This window comes from Megalops cyprinoides, chromosome 18, assembly GCF_013368585.1.
Source record: "Megalops cyprinoides isolate fMegCyp1 chromosome 18, fMegCyp1.pri, whole genome shotgun sequence".
In the NCBI taxonomy this organism is placed as follows: Eukaryota; Metazoa; Chordata; class Actinopteri; order Elopiformes; family Megalopidae; genus Megalops; species Megalops cyprinoides.
Genome location: NC_050600.1, coordinates 5,559,133 through 5,575,211, shown reverse-complemented (window position 1 = coordinate 5,575,211; position 16,079 = coordinate 5,559,133). Strand labels below are relative to the sequence as shown.

Genomic DNA, 16,079 nt, shown 5'->3' with positions numbered 1-16,079 from the left:
TTCGTGATTATGCAAAAAGGCGGAACTTTAACGGTCAGCAAAACGCCTCAGAAATAATATCATAAATCACTGTGCGCTAATAAAGATGTTTATTGAGGAAATTCCAGATGGCAGTTTTGCAGGGAGTGATCAGAGCGGTGTCATCTTAGCCTTAATGAATTGCTTAATTTTGCCCTGCTAACAGGATGCAGTGAGCTGGGCCTCTCAGTGCTGCCCAGAGGAGATTGCTCTGAGCCACTGCGGAACTACACAGAGCCCTTGCTGCCTGCACCACGCCCTAGAGTGGCTCTGTGAGTACACCCACATTTCCCATAATCCCTCACAGCTGTCAAAGGTGTGAGATAAGCAGCTGAGCTCCCAATGGCCCTGACGGTCAGCTCTCTCTTCCTGAGGGGGATACAACACTGAAAGGACTGGACGAGATAAAGTTAAAATGTCGCCCCCTTCAGGCAGTCTCCCCCCAAGCACACTGCTGAACACTGACAATGGATAAGGTGCTGTGGTCCTACATTGTGACTGTTTCTAACGCAGGCACTAGATCAGAATTGCATATACACAAACAGGTTATCTTTTTATTCCTGTCAGAATGTGATTCTGTAATCCCCCTGCACAGAATGAGGCTAAACGTATTTATTCATTTATTTTTAAAATACAAAGATGCTGCAGAGGGTGTCGACATGCTCAGCCACTAGGTTGGCTTTCTGGAGTCTTACAAGTGCATTAGGGAGAGGTCCAACTCCTTACCCAGCATCCTGTGCTTCGTGGGCCCGGATCACCGATAACAAGTTATTGTGCTGTAGGAAGTCGCAGACTGCGGGATAACTGCAAAGAGAGGAAAAGGGAACATTCAGTCCTAAAGATCACACAAAGGCTATGCTGTGATTGGCCCTGCACGCAACCAGCGGGCGTGAGAGCGAGATATGCGCCAGTCACGACCTCAGTGCACACCTAGGACAGCCGGAAAGACGCTGAAAAATGTAAGAGTCTGCAGTCTGCAAAGTGACCAAGTGCAACATTTATTAGCTTTGAAACAGCACTGAACATCTATCATACAAAAAGCACTTTAGCAGCTATTAGACAGGGCAGTGAAAAGGAATGGTCTCTGCACAGTGCAGCAAGGTAGCATAGAATGTCTTTACCTATATGGGCGTCCTCAGGCAGGAGCCGGTGCCCTTTTGAGCATGATATACTCAACATGATTCAATTTCACACTTTCTGAGATGCCTTTTGCTACACTGTTGCTGTGGAACGCCACACCTATGTACACTGCGTAGCTGCAAGAATCACATTCTGTAAGCTCTCCCCCAGGTAACGCCTATGCAAGGGCCGTGTCTGTGTTCTGGGTGCAAACGGAGTATCTGACATCTTAAATAATAACAGCGCAATATGGAGGGAGGTTTCTGAACAACAGCAACAACAAAAAAGAAAACAGAAAAATTAAGAAGCAGTCTCTTACGGTTCGTAAACTTGTGGACTTATGGCTGATGAAAACATAAGCAGTCTTGTCTTGTCTGTCTGCATTTTGCTCATAAGTTTGTAGCATAAGGACTGCACTTTCATGTTGCTATGACAATGTGACTGTCTCTCTGTACACGTGTGTGTGAATGTCAGTTTGGAAGTGCACTGACATTGCTGTGTGAATTTCTGTCACGGTTCAAGAGTGTGTGTGTGTGTGTAATTAATCTCAGATTTTTTTGTAGCCTTAATGGAAGAAAAACAAGAGAAGGAAATCTCTATGCTGGTGAGATCAGCCTTAGAATGAAGAGGCCAAAACAAACTCTGTCGGCACTTGAAGGCTGTAAAGTTTCCGGACTTTTCCGTGCTATAACCTTTCATTTGTTCAGTGGAATTAATTAGGCTCTCCTTTTCCCATGTTGACTAATTGCCCCGGTATTGCGAATTGGGGTACAGATCTCCAGGGGTTCACTGGATTTTCAAATCTAAAATAGTCATGAGTTTTAGTCACGCTTAGTTTTGGGATTCCATGACAACTTGAGAGTATCCAACTGTGTGACCCATACAGAGCTAAAAGAAGGCCTCGTGTCTCCATCCCTGTCTTTATGGGCAAGACAATAATTCAAAAAACACTCAACACACTCAACTGATTGGCTCAGATGTGTAAAGAGGAGCATCTGGACAAATAGGATGCCCTAACACATTATGGGTTTGTGAAATTAAACATATTTGCACCAATTATAAACTTCATTCTTGGTTTGATTCAATACAGACGCACACAGAGGGAAGCCCCAACTATTTTCACATTTCTGAGAGAATGGACACTACAGCAGGTCTCATTGCCTGCGCTCAGGAGGCTGGTATGCCTAGGCCATATGACAGCCATACGACACAAACAAAGCCATCCAAATCCCTCCACCCCCCTCCGGTCAGTAGCTCACATTAGATGATGCAGATTAATGCACGTAATTATGAAAAACGCTACCATACCCTCGCACTGATCACAAAGCTTGGCGTCTCCTTTAAAGATAGGGTCCGTTCCAAACATGTGCAATTACACGCCTCGATTGCGCCTGTGAAGGAGTTACGAGGGGGCCCGCGGCGCCCCGTCCCAGCGTCCCCCGGGGGGCCGGGCAGAGGCACCAAAACCAGACCTTTTATTGGAGGATCGGTCCCTCCTCAGTCTGCCGCTCGTGTGCTCGTAAATGCCACGCACCAGCATGCTTCTTATTACAAACAACGCCGCTCCACATATGGAGGGACAGACACAGGCTGTAAGACAGAGACCAGTGTAAGAACACATAGCACACAGGCCTCAGAGAAACACTGTCAGACACAGCCCAGTGTAAGAACACACAGCACACAGGCCTCAGAGAAACACTGTCAGACACAGCCCAGTGCAAGAATACACAGCACACAGGCCTCAGAGAAACACTGTCAGACACAGCCCAGTGCAAGAATACACAGCACACAGGCCTCAGAGAAACACTGTCAGACACAGCCCAGTGTAAGAACACACAGCACACAGGCCTCAGAGAAACACTGTCAGACACAGCCCAGTGTAAGAACACATAGCACACAGGCCTCAGAGAAACACTGTCAGACACAGCCCAGTGTAAGAACACATAGCACACAGGCCTCAGAGAAACACACACACGCCAGACCTACAAGGACCTGTCAACACACTGGCAGAGTCACTTTCTCACCATCCATCCTTTTCAACGCAGACACGTGCCAGAGGGCCGCGACATTAAACGTGTCACGCTGCACCGATTTAGAACGCTAACTAGTTCTGAATGTAATTATCCGCTGAAAAAAACCCATTAATCTAAATTGTACCACTTGATAATCACGACAAGGTGATGAACTGATGACATTTGATGTGCGTGGGGGGGGGGGGGGGGGGGGGTGTGTGTGTGTGTGTGTGTGCTGCAGTATTCTCCCGTTTTCGTGAGTGGCAGGGGTGACATTTGTCACAGCTGTGGCTGAGCAGACTGCAGCATTTTAAGCAACGGCATTTAACCCAAACGTTGCAATAGCCGTCTTCACCAGAAGTCCTCTGGGGAGCAGAACTCTTTCCGTTGGCTTTAACGGCGATGAAAATGAGCTTCCGTGAGTCTTTACACGCCCTATGAACGACAGCAGACCCTTGGCTTCTAGGCCACCTCCATACACGCTACTAAATAACAAGCTTTCTTATCTTGCTTAACACCTGAGTAGTTAAATCTGACTTCCACTGCATCTGTAGATGGCCTGTCAAGCACTGGCAGTCAGATTATTTTCTACTAAAAGGCACATTGAACTGTCTCCTGGAAGCTGAGATGAATAGATAACTCAATGACATATAACGGAGTATGGAATATGAAGGAATCCCATGGAGAAAGAGGTAATGGGATTCACTCAGGAGATGACGCTGCTCTAGATAAGAGAAACATTTTTTTTCCCAATTATGTGATATGGAATCCTCCATTTATCATGCCATCCAATAAAGAGGCAAGAGTCAAACTGAAAAGAAAATAATAAAAATAATAATAATAATAAAATCAGACTTATCTGTTATATGGATGGCCTCGGATTCATTTTGACTTCAGAAATGTACAGGTGTCTGATACACTTACTCTTTATTCATAGAAAGTCCTCGGCATCAGCTAAAATCTGAAATAACCCTGATCAGTAAATATTTCAAAACAGCATTGTCTGCACACACTGAAAACGCAGTTCAGTGCGCAGCGGCAGGATAGCGAAGGCTGCAGCGAATAGACAGCTCTCACCGCCAGGAACTACGCAACATGAAGCAGAGATGCACATAATCCGTACCAGCACCTTATCCTCTTAGGGGGGAAGCTGCTTATCCCGCTTCCAAAAAACAAGCCAGCGAGGGCCGCATTCCATCCGCCCGCACCGGTGTTAATTCCTACTGCCTCATGCTCGGCTGCGTGGCCAGATCCGCCCCATAAAGGACACGGGACTTCACCCCTGCAGAAGCTGTATGAGTAGAATGCAATAGAGCAACACTGGGAAATGCTACCAATCCAACTGGTACTAATGAGGTTCATTTCAAATTAGGGAAAGTACTCTAAGATAACATGGATTCAACAGAGTGTGACACGTCCTATGTGCTGACTGGATGCTGGCATTTTGCTTCCTCTCTTTCGAAACCCCCCCTGAGCAACTGGCCATGTAGGTAGGAATTAGGGAGTCATCCTGGCTTGTGCAAGCCCATCCAAGCTAACTGGAAGAGGGGAACGCCATTTTCTCTGCCTCCTGGTCAAAGCAGCAATAAACATTTCACTGTGAAGTCCGCAAGTATTTTACTGTGTAAACTATAGGGCCCGCAGTGGGGAAAGGGAGAATGCAGCGGATGCAATTACTGTAGGATTCATCCATCTGCTATTATAATACACAGGTTCCAGATATGGCATGAAACAAACTGCCAAAGTGAAATATGCATTTTATGAGAGGACATTGGGCCCTGACAGATATCAGGCATCTTACACACTTCACCTACTTCAGACTCCCATTAATTCAGATTAATTTGCTAACCTTTAGATGACATCACAGCGTTCCATTTTTGGGGTAATTAGTCAATTGTGCCTGATCTGAGATATTCCCTTCAAGGCTGCTCTCTCTGTCGGAGGGGATCTTCGTCACGGCTAAAGTCTCATCACTAAATGACTGAAGCCGGGAGGAACGTCGGCCATCTCCGACAGCCGCAGCGCTCCCAGGTTTCAACTTTTAAACGAGTCTGTCTGAGCCCGACAAGAGCGGAGAGCAGTAATCACACGTTAGGGAAGGACTGTGGCCTGGGGAAACTCACGCCTTCATTACACACTCTCCTCTAAACTGCCAGCGTTCAGCACTTCTGGCTTCTGGGCTATTTGTTTAAATCTTAAAGGCTCTTGAAAGGGCATTAATACACTGTGCATAAACACTGCCGATAGGCTGATGGGAAAATCCCACTTTCTCTAGGATTACAAACACAGGCACATTTATATGCTGTTCTTTTATTCTGGTCACACAAGCAAACAGCATCCGCTGAACCCACTGGAGCTGAGGGAGAGGCACAATCCCACAGATACCATAACAAAAAAAAAGTGCCAACATATTGATAACACGACTATAGCCGAGACTGACATGCATGTAAAAGACCTTACTTCATTTGTATGAAATAGATAATACTGCTCTTCATACATTTCAAATGCATGAGTGAAAAGAGTATTCTTTTAATGGGTTTGAGATTCTTAGTCATTAGTCCAGACATTTATTCTGCGTCTCTGATATGACACCAATGTTCTGGCATCACTGTGTCAGCAGGGGCTTCTGAGTAGGACAGCACTGAACCTCCTTTTCTTTTCTTTAATGAAGCTTCAACTGATCTGCATTTCATTCTTTTTGGGGGGTTTATTTAATTAATTCAACTTAAGTAATAAATCTACAGACAAACACATGTGCACATGTATACAGACAGATAGACGCAGACAGACACACACACACAGACAGACAGACACAGACGGACACAGACAGACACAGACAGACACAGACAGACACAATTACTTTATCCAGTGCTTGTAAATTCTTGGTTTTTGCTTTAATATTGTAACATGATCTCTGAAAATTTCCTGGTGAAAATGCAGCATCTCAAACACAAGCAACTGATAAAGAGATGGACAGACTGACCCGCTGGCGAACTGGTGCTGGGGCCTACCTGTAGAAGTAAGAGCAGCCGCGCACTGTGTTGTGTGTGAAGTGTTCCTGGGTCTTCTCGTTGCCAAAGTCCTCCAGAGGGTCCGACCACAGGAGGTCGCACATGGGCCCGTACGCCGGGGGCTCTTTGAACCTGTCTAACTGGAGAGCGAGAGGACAGACAGACAGACAGAAGGACACAAAGACAGACAGACAGACAGACAGACAGAGGGACACAGACAGAGAAGGCATTAGTCATTCTGTTCAGTGCTGTGCAGGTGTGAGGAGATCTTAAAAAGGCAGAAGCAGGCCTGGCGCCAGGAGAAAATACAGATGGGTGCAACTGCAATCTATGGGGGGGGGGGATGGGGGGCACAAAAAGTCATAAATACTGTGTACACATTGGGTTATAAGGAGACAACTGGGGGTGCACTGAGCTCCGTCTGGTGGTGCAATGCACCCCTAAGCACCCCCATCGTGCCTGGCCCGGGCAGGAGTATGGAACCAACACCCACAGCTGTCTCAGGGTGTCACATCATGAGACCATGTGAGAGATATGAATCAGCTCCCACCACTAGAAGTCGTCTTGCTACTAGGGGGGCGATCAGTCCTGCTGTGCTTATTGGTCTCATTGAGTTGAATATTTATCAGCACTAGTGGAAACAGGAGCATCCCAGTCCTAGAGAGATTCCCCCTGTCCCACCGGTGCGGTTTGCCCTGTGGAGCTAGCGGTAAGGGTGGTGTGACAGCAGACAGCTGTATGAACAGCAACTCAGGTCAGAGGCTGAGAAGGGACATTCCAGATGATTGGTTTATCATTCATCTGATGAATTCACCCTAACGAAACGGCACACAGGAGGGCGGCCTCATCTGAACCAAGGCAGCGCAGCCAGCTTCCATGACAGAGCTCCAGGGTCGGAGTGATTTAATGTGTAATTGTCCTTAAGGGCTTTGATTAGATCCCTAGTTAAAAGCTCCCCCCCCCCCCCACACTAAGTGCCTGGCTCCACCCCCATCTACTCCTGTTATTCAACTCCCCCTCCAATGCTCCACAGATGCAGCATTACTGCTACAGACTCCAGTGCACTACCGTGGAGTGGGGGCTAGTAGCGAGATACTAGCTACACCTAGGAGAGGCACGGAACCTACCTGCAGACTGTTAATTTTGCAGGACTCTATCCATTCTGCATCCATTACCGTTTCACTAGATTGTGTTAATGTGGTAGAATTACCTTTGTGCTCTTCCCACTACATCATTAGATCATAAAATTATTAAAGAACAGGCTGTTGCGTGAAATAATATTGACAGCGAAGAGAACGAGGATCAGTTTTTTAAATGTACATCAATTTTAGGGTTTTTGTTATGTCTGAAATATTGTAATATATAGTGCACAAAGGCAGAGCTGCATCACTACTTGCTTGAGTGGCTCCTTTTAACACCCTGCTTTGATGACCATGCAGAGCAGTCAGAAACATGTTTAAGATAATGATCAAATAAAGGGAAATAGTCTGCCTCCCCTTGGTATAGCTCCTTAGCCACCTCGGCAGCTGGGTGGAATGATCTAATGTTGTGCTAATCGTAGATGGAAAATACCTACAGTAAAGAAGTACTCACATATCTCACTTTTCAGACAGCTAGGTTGTCGATGTATTTCAGCACTACCTAACCACACAACTGCAATAACATGCTCAATGGTAAGGTTCTCTAACATCCAGTCTGTTTTTTTTTTTTTAACTGCAGTATTGGACATGTAAAAACACATACACACACAAACACAGACCCACACCAACATACACAGATACATACACAAAAATTTACCCAGGGAAACAGGTAAGTGAAAGGGGCTTCCAAATCCCTCCAGAGCCTTTTAACCTGGGACAGTTCTAATCACATTCTAAAGCACAAACTCAGCCTACAATAAAGACATCAGTTCATCATTAACGGAAAAGCAGATTGCCTTTTTTCATAACCAATCCTAAACCTAACTCCAAAACAGTGACCTTGTCAATTTTCACATGAAATACCTTCTTACACTCTGCATTTATTTAGATTTTCCAGAATGAGTCATCTCTTGGCAAACACACTTTTTCCCCGCTTAAGGAAGACTGAAAAAAGAAGGAATATGAAAATAACCTTAATCCCAGCATGGCTCCCTAGGTACTCATTTCTACGGGCACAGTATACGGCATCACGGCCACTACAGCCGAACAGATTCAATTAGGGGGAGCTCTGTAATTGCAGTGACCAAATCCAATTTGCTTTATTGAATTCAGGAAATTGCAAAACCCAGCTCTCATACATTTTTTTTTTGTGAATCAGAAAGAGCCAAACCCTGCTGGGTTAAGAATGCAGTCATTCGCTCTGCATGTTAGTGAGAACGAGGACAGAAGCCCAGGCAGCCCAAGCTGTAATGACCGAGGTCGATGTTTTCAAAGGAAATATCTGAGTGGAATTGAATGTCTCCATTTCAGTTGCCAACAAGAAGAAAAAATACGCAAAGGCTGGTTCACAATTGCCAGCTGCCCCCGCTGTGTAAAACCAATTTTACATTCCCAGTGTGTATTGCTTAAAATTTCAATATTCTGTTTCGGTGGGTTAATATCAGTGTGTCGTCTAATGAACATTTAAGCAGGGAACAAAGATATATTTTTCCAAGGGTTTGAAAACCAGGCTCATGCTAAAAAGGGGGAAAAAAGAGGCAGCTGTTGCATATTTGTCCTCTGATTTAAACAAAAAAGACCTCACGCTGAAAAAACACGTATTTTAAAGGCGGAACACTTCCGTGCTCGGGACCTGCGTTTTCCCCAGTTCTGTCTCTGCCCAAAACACAGTAAACAGTTCTGAAAGGAAATCTCCATTACAGTATTGGTTTAGTCTTTTCGAGCGTGAACTCCAATTATGTGCTTAAACCAAGCCATATAATTCTCAGCCCAACCAGTGGTAACCTATTACAAGTAGGCCCATTATGATAGCCTGAACGAGAGTGCGAGGGTGCTTGGGCTGTTTTGGGGTGACACACATACTTTTCTGATGTCGTCGAGGTTTGTTATTTCAGGGGACAGCCCTCCGTGTACACACAGGAACTGCTGGTTCATGAGGGCGGCCAGGGGAAGGCAGTCGAAGGCATCCATGCAGGCGTCGTACACCCTCTCCGAATACTTAATTCTACCTGTCAGGGGCAGAGAGAAGGTGGGCAAGACAGGCCGAATGTCACACACTCGCTCTGGGTATGCTTTTACACTCACAATGATGACCGTCTACAAAAAGCAACACAACCTAGAAAATAAAATGACACATTTTGGTTCTTTTTGTTTCCTTTTCTTTTTTCAATATTGAGTTGTTATTTCACATATATTTCTCACAGCAAGAGATTTTACACATCTAAACCAAACTGAAATCTGATTTAAGCCAGTGTCAGGAAAAGCTTAAAGTTTGAGAAATTTGAAAATGCAGCAAAAAAATCACAACTGTTTATAAATGCATATATGGTACATTAAAATGGAACATTCAAATCTAAACCAAAGAAGATCGTTCCCATGTGTGCCAACCAGCTGAACCATACTTACATTCCTGCTTAAATGTGAAATATTCTGTTAAGTGTCTACATTCATGGTTCCCCCGGAGCAAAAACAGTGTTTTGGGATAAAGGATTTTTAAGGCCCATAAGTACAGCACACACTGGAAAAGAAGAAAACGACACAGAGTCAGACACAGGATGCTATTCACTTACAGTAGCAGATAGGATTTCCCCTGCTAACACTTCAAACCTCTTTCAACATCTGCCCTGCAGCAAGGAAACATTTGGGTCCAACTAACTCGTACAGCAATAACAGCTTTATGACTGTAAGAGTATGACATCCCAATAACAAACATAACTTTTAATTGGATACTTTTTTTTTTTTAAAACGCTGCTAAACTTAAGACGATGCATGCTCCATGGCATTTTTCACCCCACATATAGTGTACCATCTAATCAGCTTGATGGAAATGTGTTGAACAGTTTTATTTTCAGTGACAGCTAATCACATATTAAGATTAAGCTTTCAGAAACACTCACAGGTACAAATGTATTATATATTTATCATATATTAACAGTTTTTAATTTCTCATAAAGCTCTCTATACTAAAAGTATGTATGAAATGTATGAATATATAGTTGTTGGTGATCCTGAAATAAGAAAGCATGAATGCAGAAAATCTGTATGCCCACAGCTGTCATGCAGGGCCCCAAATAGTGACCTAAACTACAATACACACATACACCTCTCACCAAGAACTATGGAGGTAGCAGACGTCTGTGCTGAATTTGTGCAGAGTGTTATATCCATTCTAAATGTTCACTCGCAGTTATAAAATATTAAATCTGATTATATTAGTGCATTGTTTTCCCTTTTCCAGTTCCATCCTAAACTTATTTTAGCAGCACATTTGTAAGTTATTCTCAATTGATCATTCATAATCTCACAAACATCATCACAGCACAATTTTTAACAGTTCTTTTTCAGTTCAGTTTTTTTAAAGAAATGACCCATTGTCTCTTTGTTACAAAATATAAACAATTCATAGCATTGTAATTAGAAATGGAGCAGGCAGGATAATGAGGTGTACTTACTTCAATACTGAAATACCCTCTGTCGACATAATCACCTAAAAAAAGGTAGCGTGTGCTGGCTGGTGACCCCCCCACCTCAAAGAGCTTCATCAGGTCAAAGAACTGTCCATGGATGTCTCCACACACTACAGAGAGAAGAGAGAGAGGGATACCACAGGAACCCAACGTCAAAGGCTTCGTCTTTTTCAGTTTTATATGGAAAAACTTTACATGACAGTGGGAACCAGAATGCACTTCAGAAGCAAATATCAAATGAGTTCAAATGGAGTATGAATTAGGAAGCAAAGAATTCATAATATTTTACATTACAATGAACATAAAGGAATATTGCTGGGGAGAAAACCACTGGAACCACCGAGAGGATAAGAATTCTGCCACTTCTTGCCTTGTTTTGGCTTTGAGCAGAACAATGTCCGTGTCTAATACCAAGCCAGAAGCTGCTTCTTAATAGCTTACAGCTCTGCAATCATTATCAATTATAACGACAACGATAATAACAACAATAATCATCATCATCGTCACCGTATTAATAATACACGGGTGAGTTGTGGAACTGAACCAGCAGGAATGTGGAGTCATGGGAAAGTCTATGGGGTTTGGATTCTGCCTCTAAAGCTGGTTGTGCTCAGGCCTCTTCAAAAAATTAAAACCCTCCTGTTCAAAATACAGGGTGTGAAGACAGTAAAGGGTAAGGAGATGTGTCCATGGGTGTGCAGGTCACCGAAATGAATACTGCTCCTCCTGGAACTGCTTAGCCCAGAGAGAGCCTACCTCAATGTCCACTCTCAGTCAAACATGACAAAGCAAAGAAGAGCACCAGGCCCAATAAACCAGGCGTCTGTACATATGCAGATCTCATCCTCACCAAAATGGACACAATTCATTTAAATTCATCACTAAGTGGTGTTGGAAAAAAAAAAATATATGAGCTGGCTTGAAGACGTGCGTGAACGTTTGTCTTAAAGGCCCAGGCCCTGGTATACCAAAAAAGCTTTTAAGACCTAGCTTCATTACAAAGTTCTCTACAGAGGAACACACACACACACACACACACACACATACACATACACACACACAAAAAAACAGAACAAAAAACCAAACTCGAACAGGAGAGGAAAAAACGGCTGCAGCACAAAAGGAAGGATTCCTCTTTAAGGCCCCACTGTTCAACAGCTGAAACCTGCCCACTGTCTTCCTGCCAAACACCAGTCCCACCACCTCCACAGACACAAAGAGGTGTTACCTGACTTCATGTTCCCCTGAATAATGAACGAGGCTGTGAGATACAGCCCAGGACAGAGTGCTGCCTTAGCACCAGGAGTGCTGTTCTGCAGCGCCAGGATCCATCATTGCACAACCGTGCACCGCGACAGAGCGTTATTCATATCAGAGTTACCGGACGTCACATGGTGACTCGGGAGGACACTATAAACAGCAACACTGGGGAAATGAACAGTAACAGTAACACTACCCCAGAACATCCAAAAGCAGGAACCCGTTAAAGCTGGAACTGATCCCTGTGCGAGTCCCCCCCCCCCCCCCCCCCCCAAAATACTGTCACATTCCACAGGGCTGACGGGAAGAGCCCTCACATCCAGTCTGAGGAGGGGTGGGGGGGTCCTGGTTTGCTATGGCCCTGGTGAAATGCAGAATCTCAGTTTGAAGCATGTGCTGCTTTGCCCTGGTGAGTTGTATGATAAGGAATGGCCCAGCCCCATCCATCTGTGTTCTAACTGCATGGTGTTCACAGCATCCAAAGCCCCCGTGGCTATGGAGGCAGGCTCAGGGGGGACTGGTGGATTACTCACCCCAGTGGGATTCCCTGGAGGTGACTGTGTGGTACATGTGTGTGTGTATGTGTGTGTGTGTGTGTGTAAGAGACTGTAGTCTTGTATGGGTGTGTGACTGTGCAATTGTGTGGTCTGTGCGTTTGTGTATGTGTGTGTGTGTGTGTGTGTGTGTGTGACTGTGCAGTCTGTTTGAGTGCGTGTCTGCAATTGTGTGGTCTGTCTGTGATTGTGTTGTCTGTTCTGTGTGTGTGTTTGTGTGTGTGCATGTGTGTGTGTGTGTGTGTGATTGTGTTGTCTGTGTGTGTGACTGTGATTGTGTTGTCTGTGTGTGTGTGTGTGTGACAGTGAGGTCTGTGTGTGTGTGTGTGTCTGTGTGTGTGTGTGACAGTGAGGTCTGTGTGTGTGTGTGTGTGTGTGTGTGTGTGTGTGACAGTGAGGTCTGTGTGTGTGTGTCTGTGTGTATGTCGGGAGGCTAATGGAATTAGAATGGCAGATGGGACGTAGCAAGACTGATGCTCTGTTTTGCTGGGCTGATTTTATTGTTTAGGACAGATACGGTGGAGGTACATCAGGAAATCGATACATGTTCGACATGCGTGGGGACTTCTGACCACATCGGACTCTACAGACTGAGTCATGATACCGTCTGTTTCAGCTCGGACAACAACAAGAAGAGGGGATGAGTTAGCCGGAGAGCCAAAGGAGGAAGCTGACCTCATTACTGAACAGATCAAATCAGAAATGTGGCCACCGTGCTTTCCTCCCACAGGTAGCAGCTGTGAGTATCAGTTATACTCCCTCTCTGACTGGATATTTGAAGGATTACATCAGCTGGTTCCGCCCCCTTTCCCCTGCTGCCGTGGACAGATGTAGCACACAGCCCTTCTCCTGGCGTGTTATAAAGGTTAGACTCTGCGTCCCTTTCCAGGGGTGAACATGAGCATGGACAAGCAAGTGTACAATTACCGCCACTCCAGAGCTAGGCGGGTGATTGAAAACTCATTTGGCATCATGGGTGCGCGGTGGAGAATTCCTGGGAGGCCAATCGAGTTCCTGCCGGACAAAGCTGTGGATGTCGTCAAAGCTTGTGCTGTCCTACACAACTACCTCACCTACACAGATGAGGTGAGCACCCCAGAAAGCCGATATATACCACCACATTTTGCAGACACTGACTCTTCTGGATCGGTGCAGGTGGTAAGTGGCGAAGAGTGGTGGTAAATGACTCAAACCTAATTGAATCCGTAGAGCCAACACAGATGTCCAGGGCCCGTTCTACCAGAGCTGCCATGGATGTTCAAAATGACTTGATGGCTTTCTTTCAGTCACCACATGGAACTGTGCCATGGCAGAATGACGTAGTGTGCTGTGGCACACTTGGTCAGTGATGAAGCAGTAATGCTAACTGGCAACCATGACCTAACCATGTGTGTCGTATTGTAAATATTGTAAATAAACGTCAAACTGTTTCAAAACAAAAAAAAAAAAAAAAAAAAAAAAGGTTAGACTCTTCAGCTGGAGGTGGTGTCAGGCCTGGCATTTTTTTTTTTGCCCCGTTTTGGCCTTTTCACTCCCCGCTGTTCCTGCCAACAGGGTATCACCCTCTCCGCAGTGTCACTTTTAAAAGACCGTTCAAAAGGTTTCACAGACGGCAGCCCCCTCCCTCCCAGCAGCCTACCTGACCAGCCATGCAACGCCTTACTTTTTGCACACAAGAGCTGGTCTGCTGGTCTGCTGCTGGGCAGCAGTGTGGCGTAGTGGTAAAGAGTGGGGCTTGTAACTGAAAGCTCGCTGGTTCTATTTCCCGCTGGGACGCTGCTGCTGTACTCTTGGGCCAGTTACTTAACCCGGAATTGCCTCAGTAACTATCCAGCTGTATGTATAAAATGTAATGTATAAAACTGAAACCTATGTAAGTAGCTCTGGATAAGAGTGTCTGTTAAATGTTAATAATGTAATGTAAAGTCTGCATGTGGTCCTTTCCCCATGTGGTAGCAAGAAGTGAGGGGTGACGTGCTCCTTTACCCTCACCAGACTCACGTGTTTAGTTAAGCAGCCACTCTTGCACCATTGGTGCCTATATTTCAATATTAACTCAGATTTTCACATCAAAATGCCGGCTCACGCATTCCGGGGCTCGGTGTCGGGGCGGCGCTGGTAGCAGCATGCAGGCCCTCTCACGCCTCTCTCAGGGTACCGCATCACTCAGCGTACCCCCGGCCCTGCCACACCTCACCCCCCTTCATCTGGCATTCATGGAACTGTAATTGGATTCTATGAAAGGCGGACCTTGCCCATTATGGCTCCGCGGTTATTTTCGAGTTTGATCTTTCGAGCGTGGATGTTTTTTTTGCGCGCAGCTGGCTCGGACTTTACTAAACACACCGTTGAGTCGGGCACGGTTCAATCGCAGATTCATCACGCACTTCTTATGGAATAAATGGCAAATATCGCGATTCACACATCGGAAAAGCAGTGGAGAACAGCACACCACAAGCATTTCATTACTTTTGCATATCATAACCTTTCGATGGCACCAAAATACAAATGGGGGCAGGACCAGCCTGAAAAACAGTTTTGTAATAGCATCCAATACTCCTTTTCCTTCTGCACCGTTTCTGATATATCAGCTGCTCCACTCTCCGATCTCCATCCCCTACATTTGAGAGCTGAAATGGAACGGCCTTTAAATGCCATCAGTGGCAAAATAATGACACTGGCAACTATCCCACTCTCCTTCCCCTTATCAAGCCATCATTTCAGTGAACAACCCATTTACCAGCCTCAATGGGGTAACTCCATCTCCCCTGGAATCAGGGACTCCACTTGGCCTCACATGCATGCACACACACACGCGCACACACAACGTACACACAGACCGTAGTCTCTCTCTCGTACACACACACACTTCAATTTCTCACAGCTGCCTAATACTGCGGTTTCCAATTCTCCCCTCTCCTCAGAGAGGCACAGAGCTGAGGGCTTTATAGGTTCTGCCAATTAGCGCCCCGCTCTGGGGAACGGGCAAGAAATACCTGCCGTCACCCCGACCCCCTCAGCTGTCAGCCCGTCACTCAGACAAAACACGTCCCTGGCTGATCCACTTAAAGACCTGCGAGTTTAGGGCACGGGGCTGGGGGGAAGCACACCTTTTATTGAGCTGGTATGGAGGACATGCCAGCAGAAAATGGCTGTTCCTTCAGCCTGGCCTACAGCTTACTTTTAAATAAAGCACCCAGGAGATACTGAGGGCACACAACTCTATAGGCAAACAACAGGCTGACTGATCAAAACAGTAGATACCACTGCCGTTACTGAGCTGACCACCAGAGAGATTTCTGGAATTGGATTCATTTGGATCTGGATAGTTTTGATTTGTTTAACACAAGGTCACTGCATAATTCCATTTGTGTTATTTCATAATTCTGTCTTTATTATTCTTATTCTTTCTATTATTCAAAAATGTGGAAAATAGTAAAAATACAGGAAAAACCCTTCTATGAGTAGGTGTGTCCAAACTTTTGATTGGTACTGTATA

General features: G+C 45.3%; 1 protein-coding gene across 2 annotated transcripts in view; it reads right to left on the bottom strand.

Moving 5' to 3' along the window:
• LOC118792924 (serine/threonine-protein phosphatase 2B catalytic subunit alpha isoform) overlaps window positions 1–16,079 on the bottom strand; it is a 105,632-nt gene that overhangs the window by 21,290 nt on the left and 68,263 nt on the right. For both annotated transcript variants that reach the window (XM_036550772.1, XM_036550771.1), the window contains exons 3-7: window positions 10,752–10,876; window positions 9,706–9,817; window positions 9,163–9,308; window positions 6,161–6,300; window positions 745–822 (exon numbers count right to left, since the gene is read on the bottom strand). In XM_036550772.1, coding sequence (XP_036406665.1) covers window positions 745–822; window positions 6,161–6,300; window positions 9,163–9,308; window positions 9,706–9,817; window positions 10,752–10,876 — 601 coding nt within the window. The remainder of the gene's footprint in view (window positions 1–744; window positions 823–6,160; window positions 6,301–9,162; window positions 9,309–9,705; window positions 9,818–10,751; window positions 10,877–16,079) is intronic.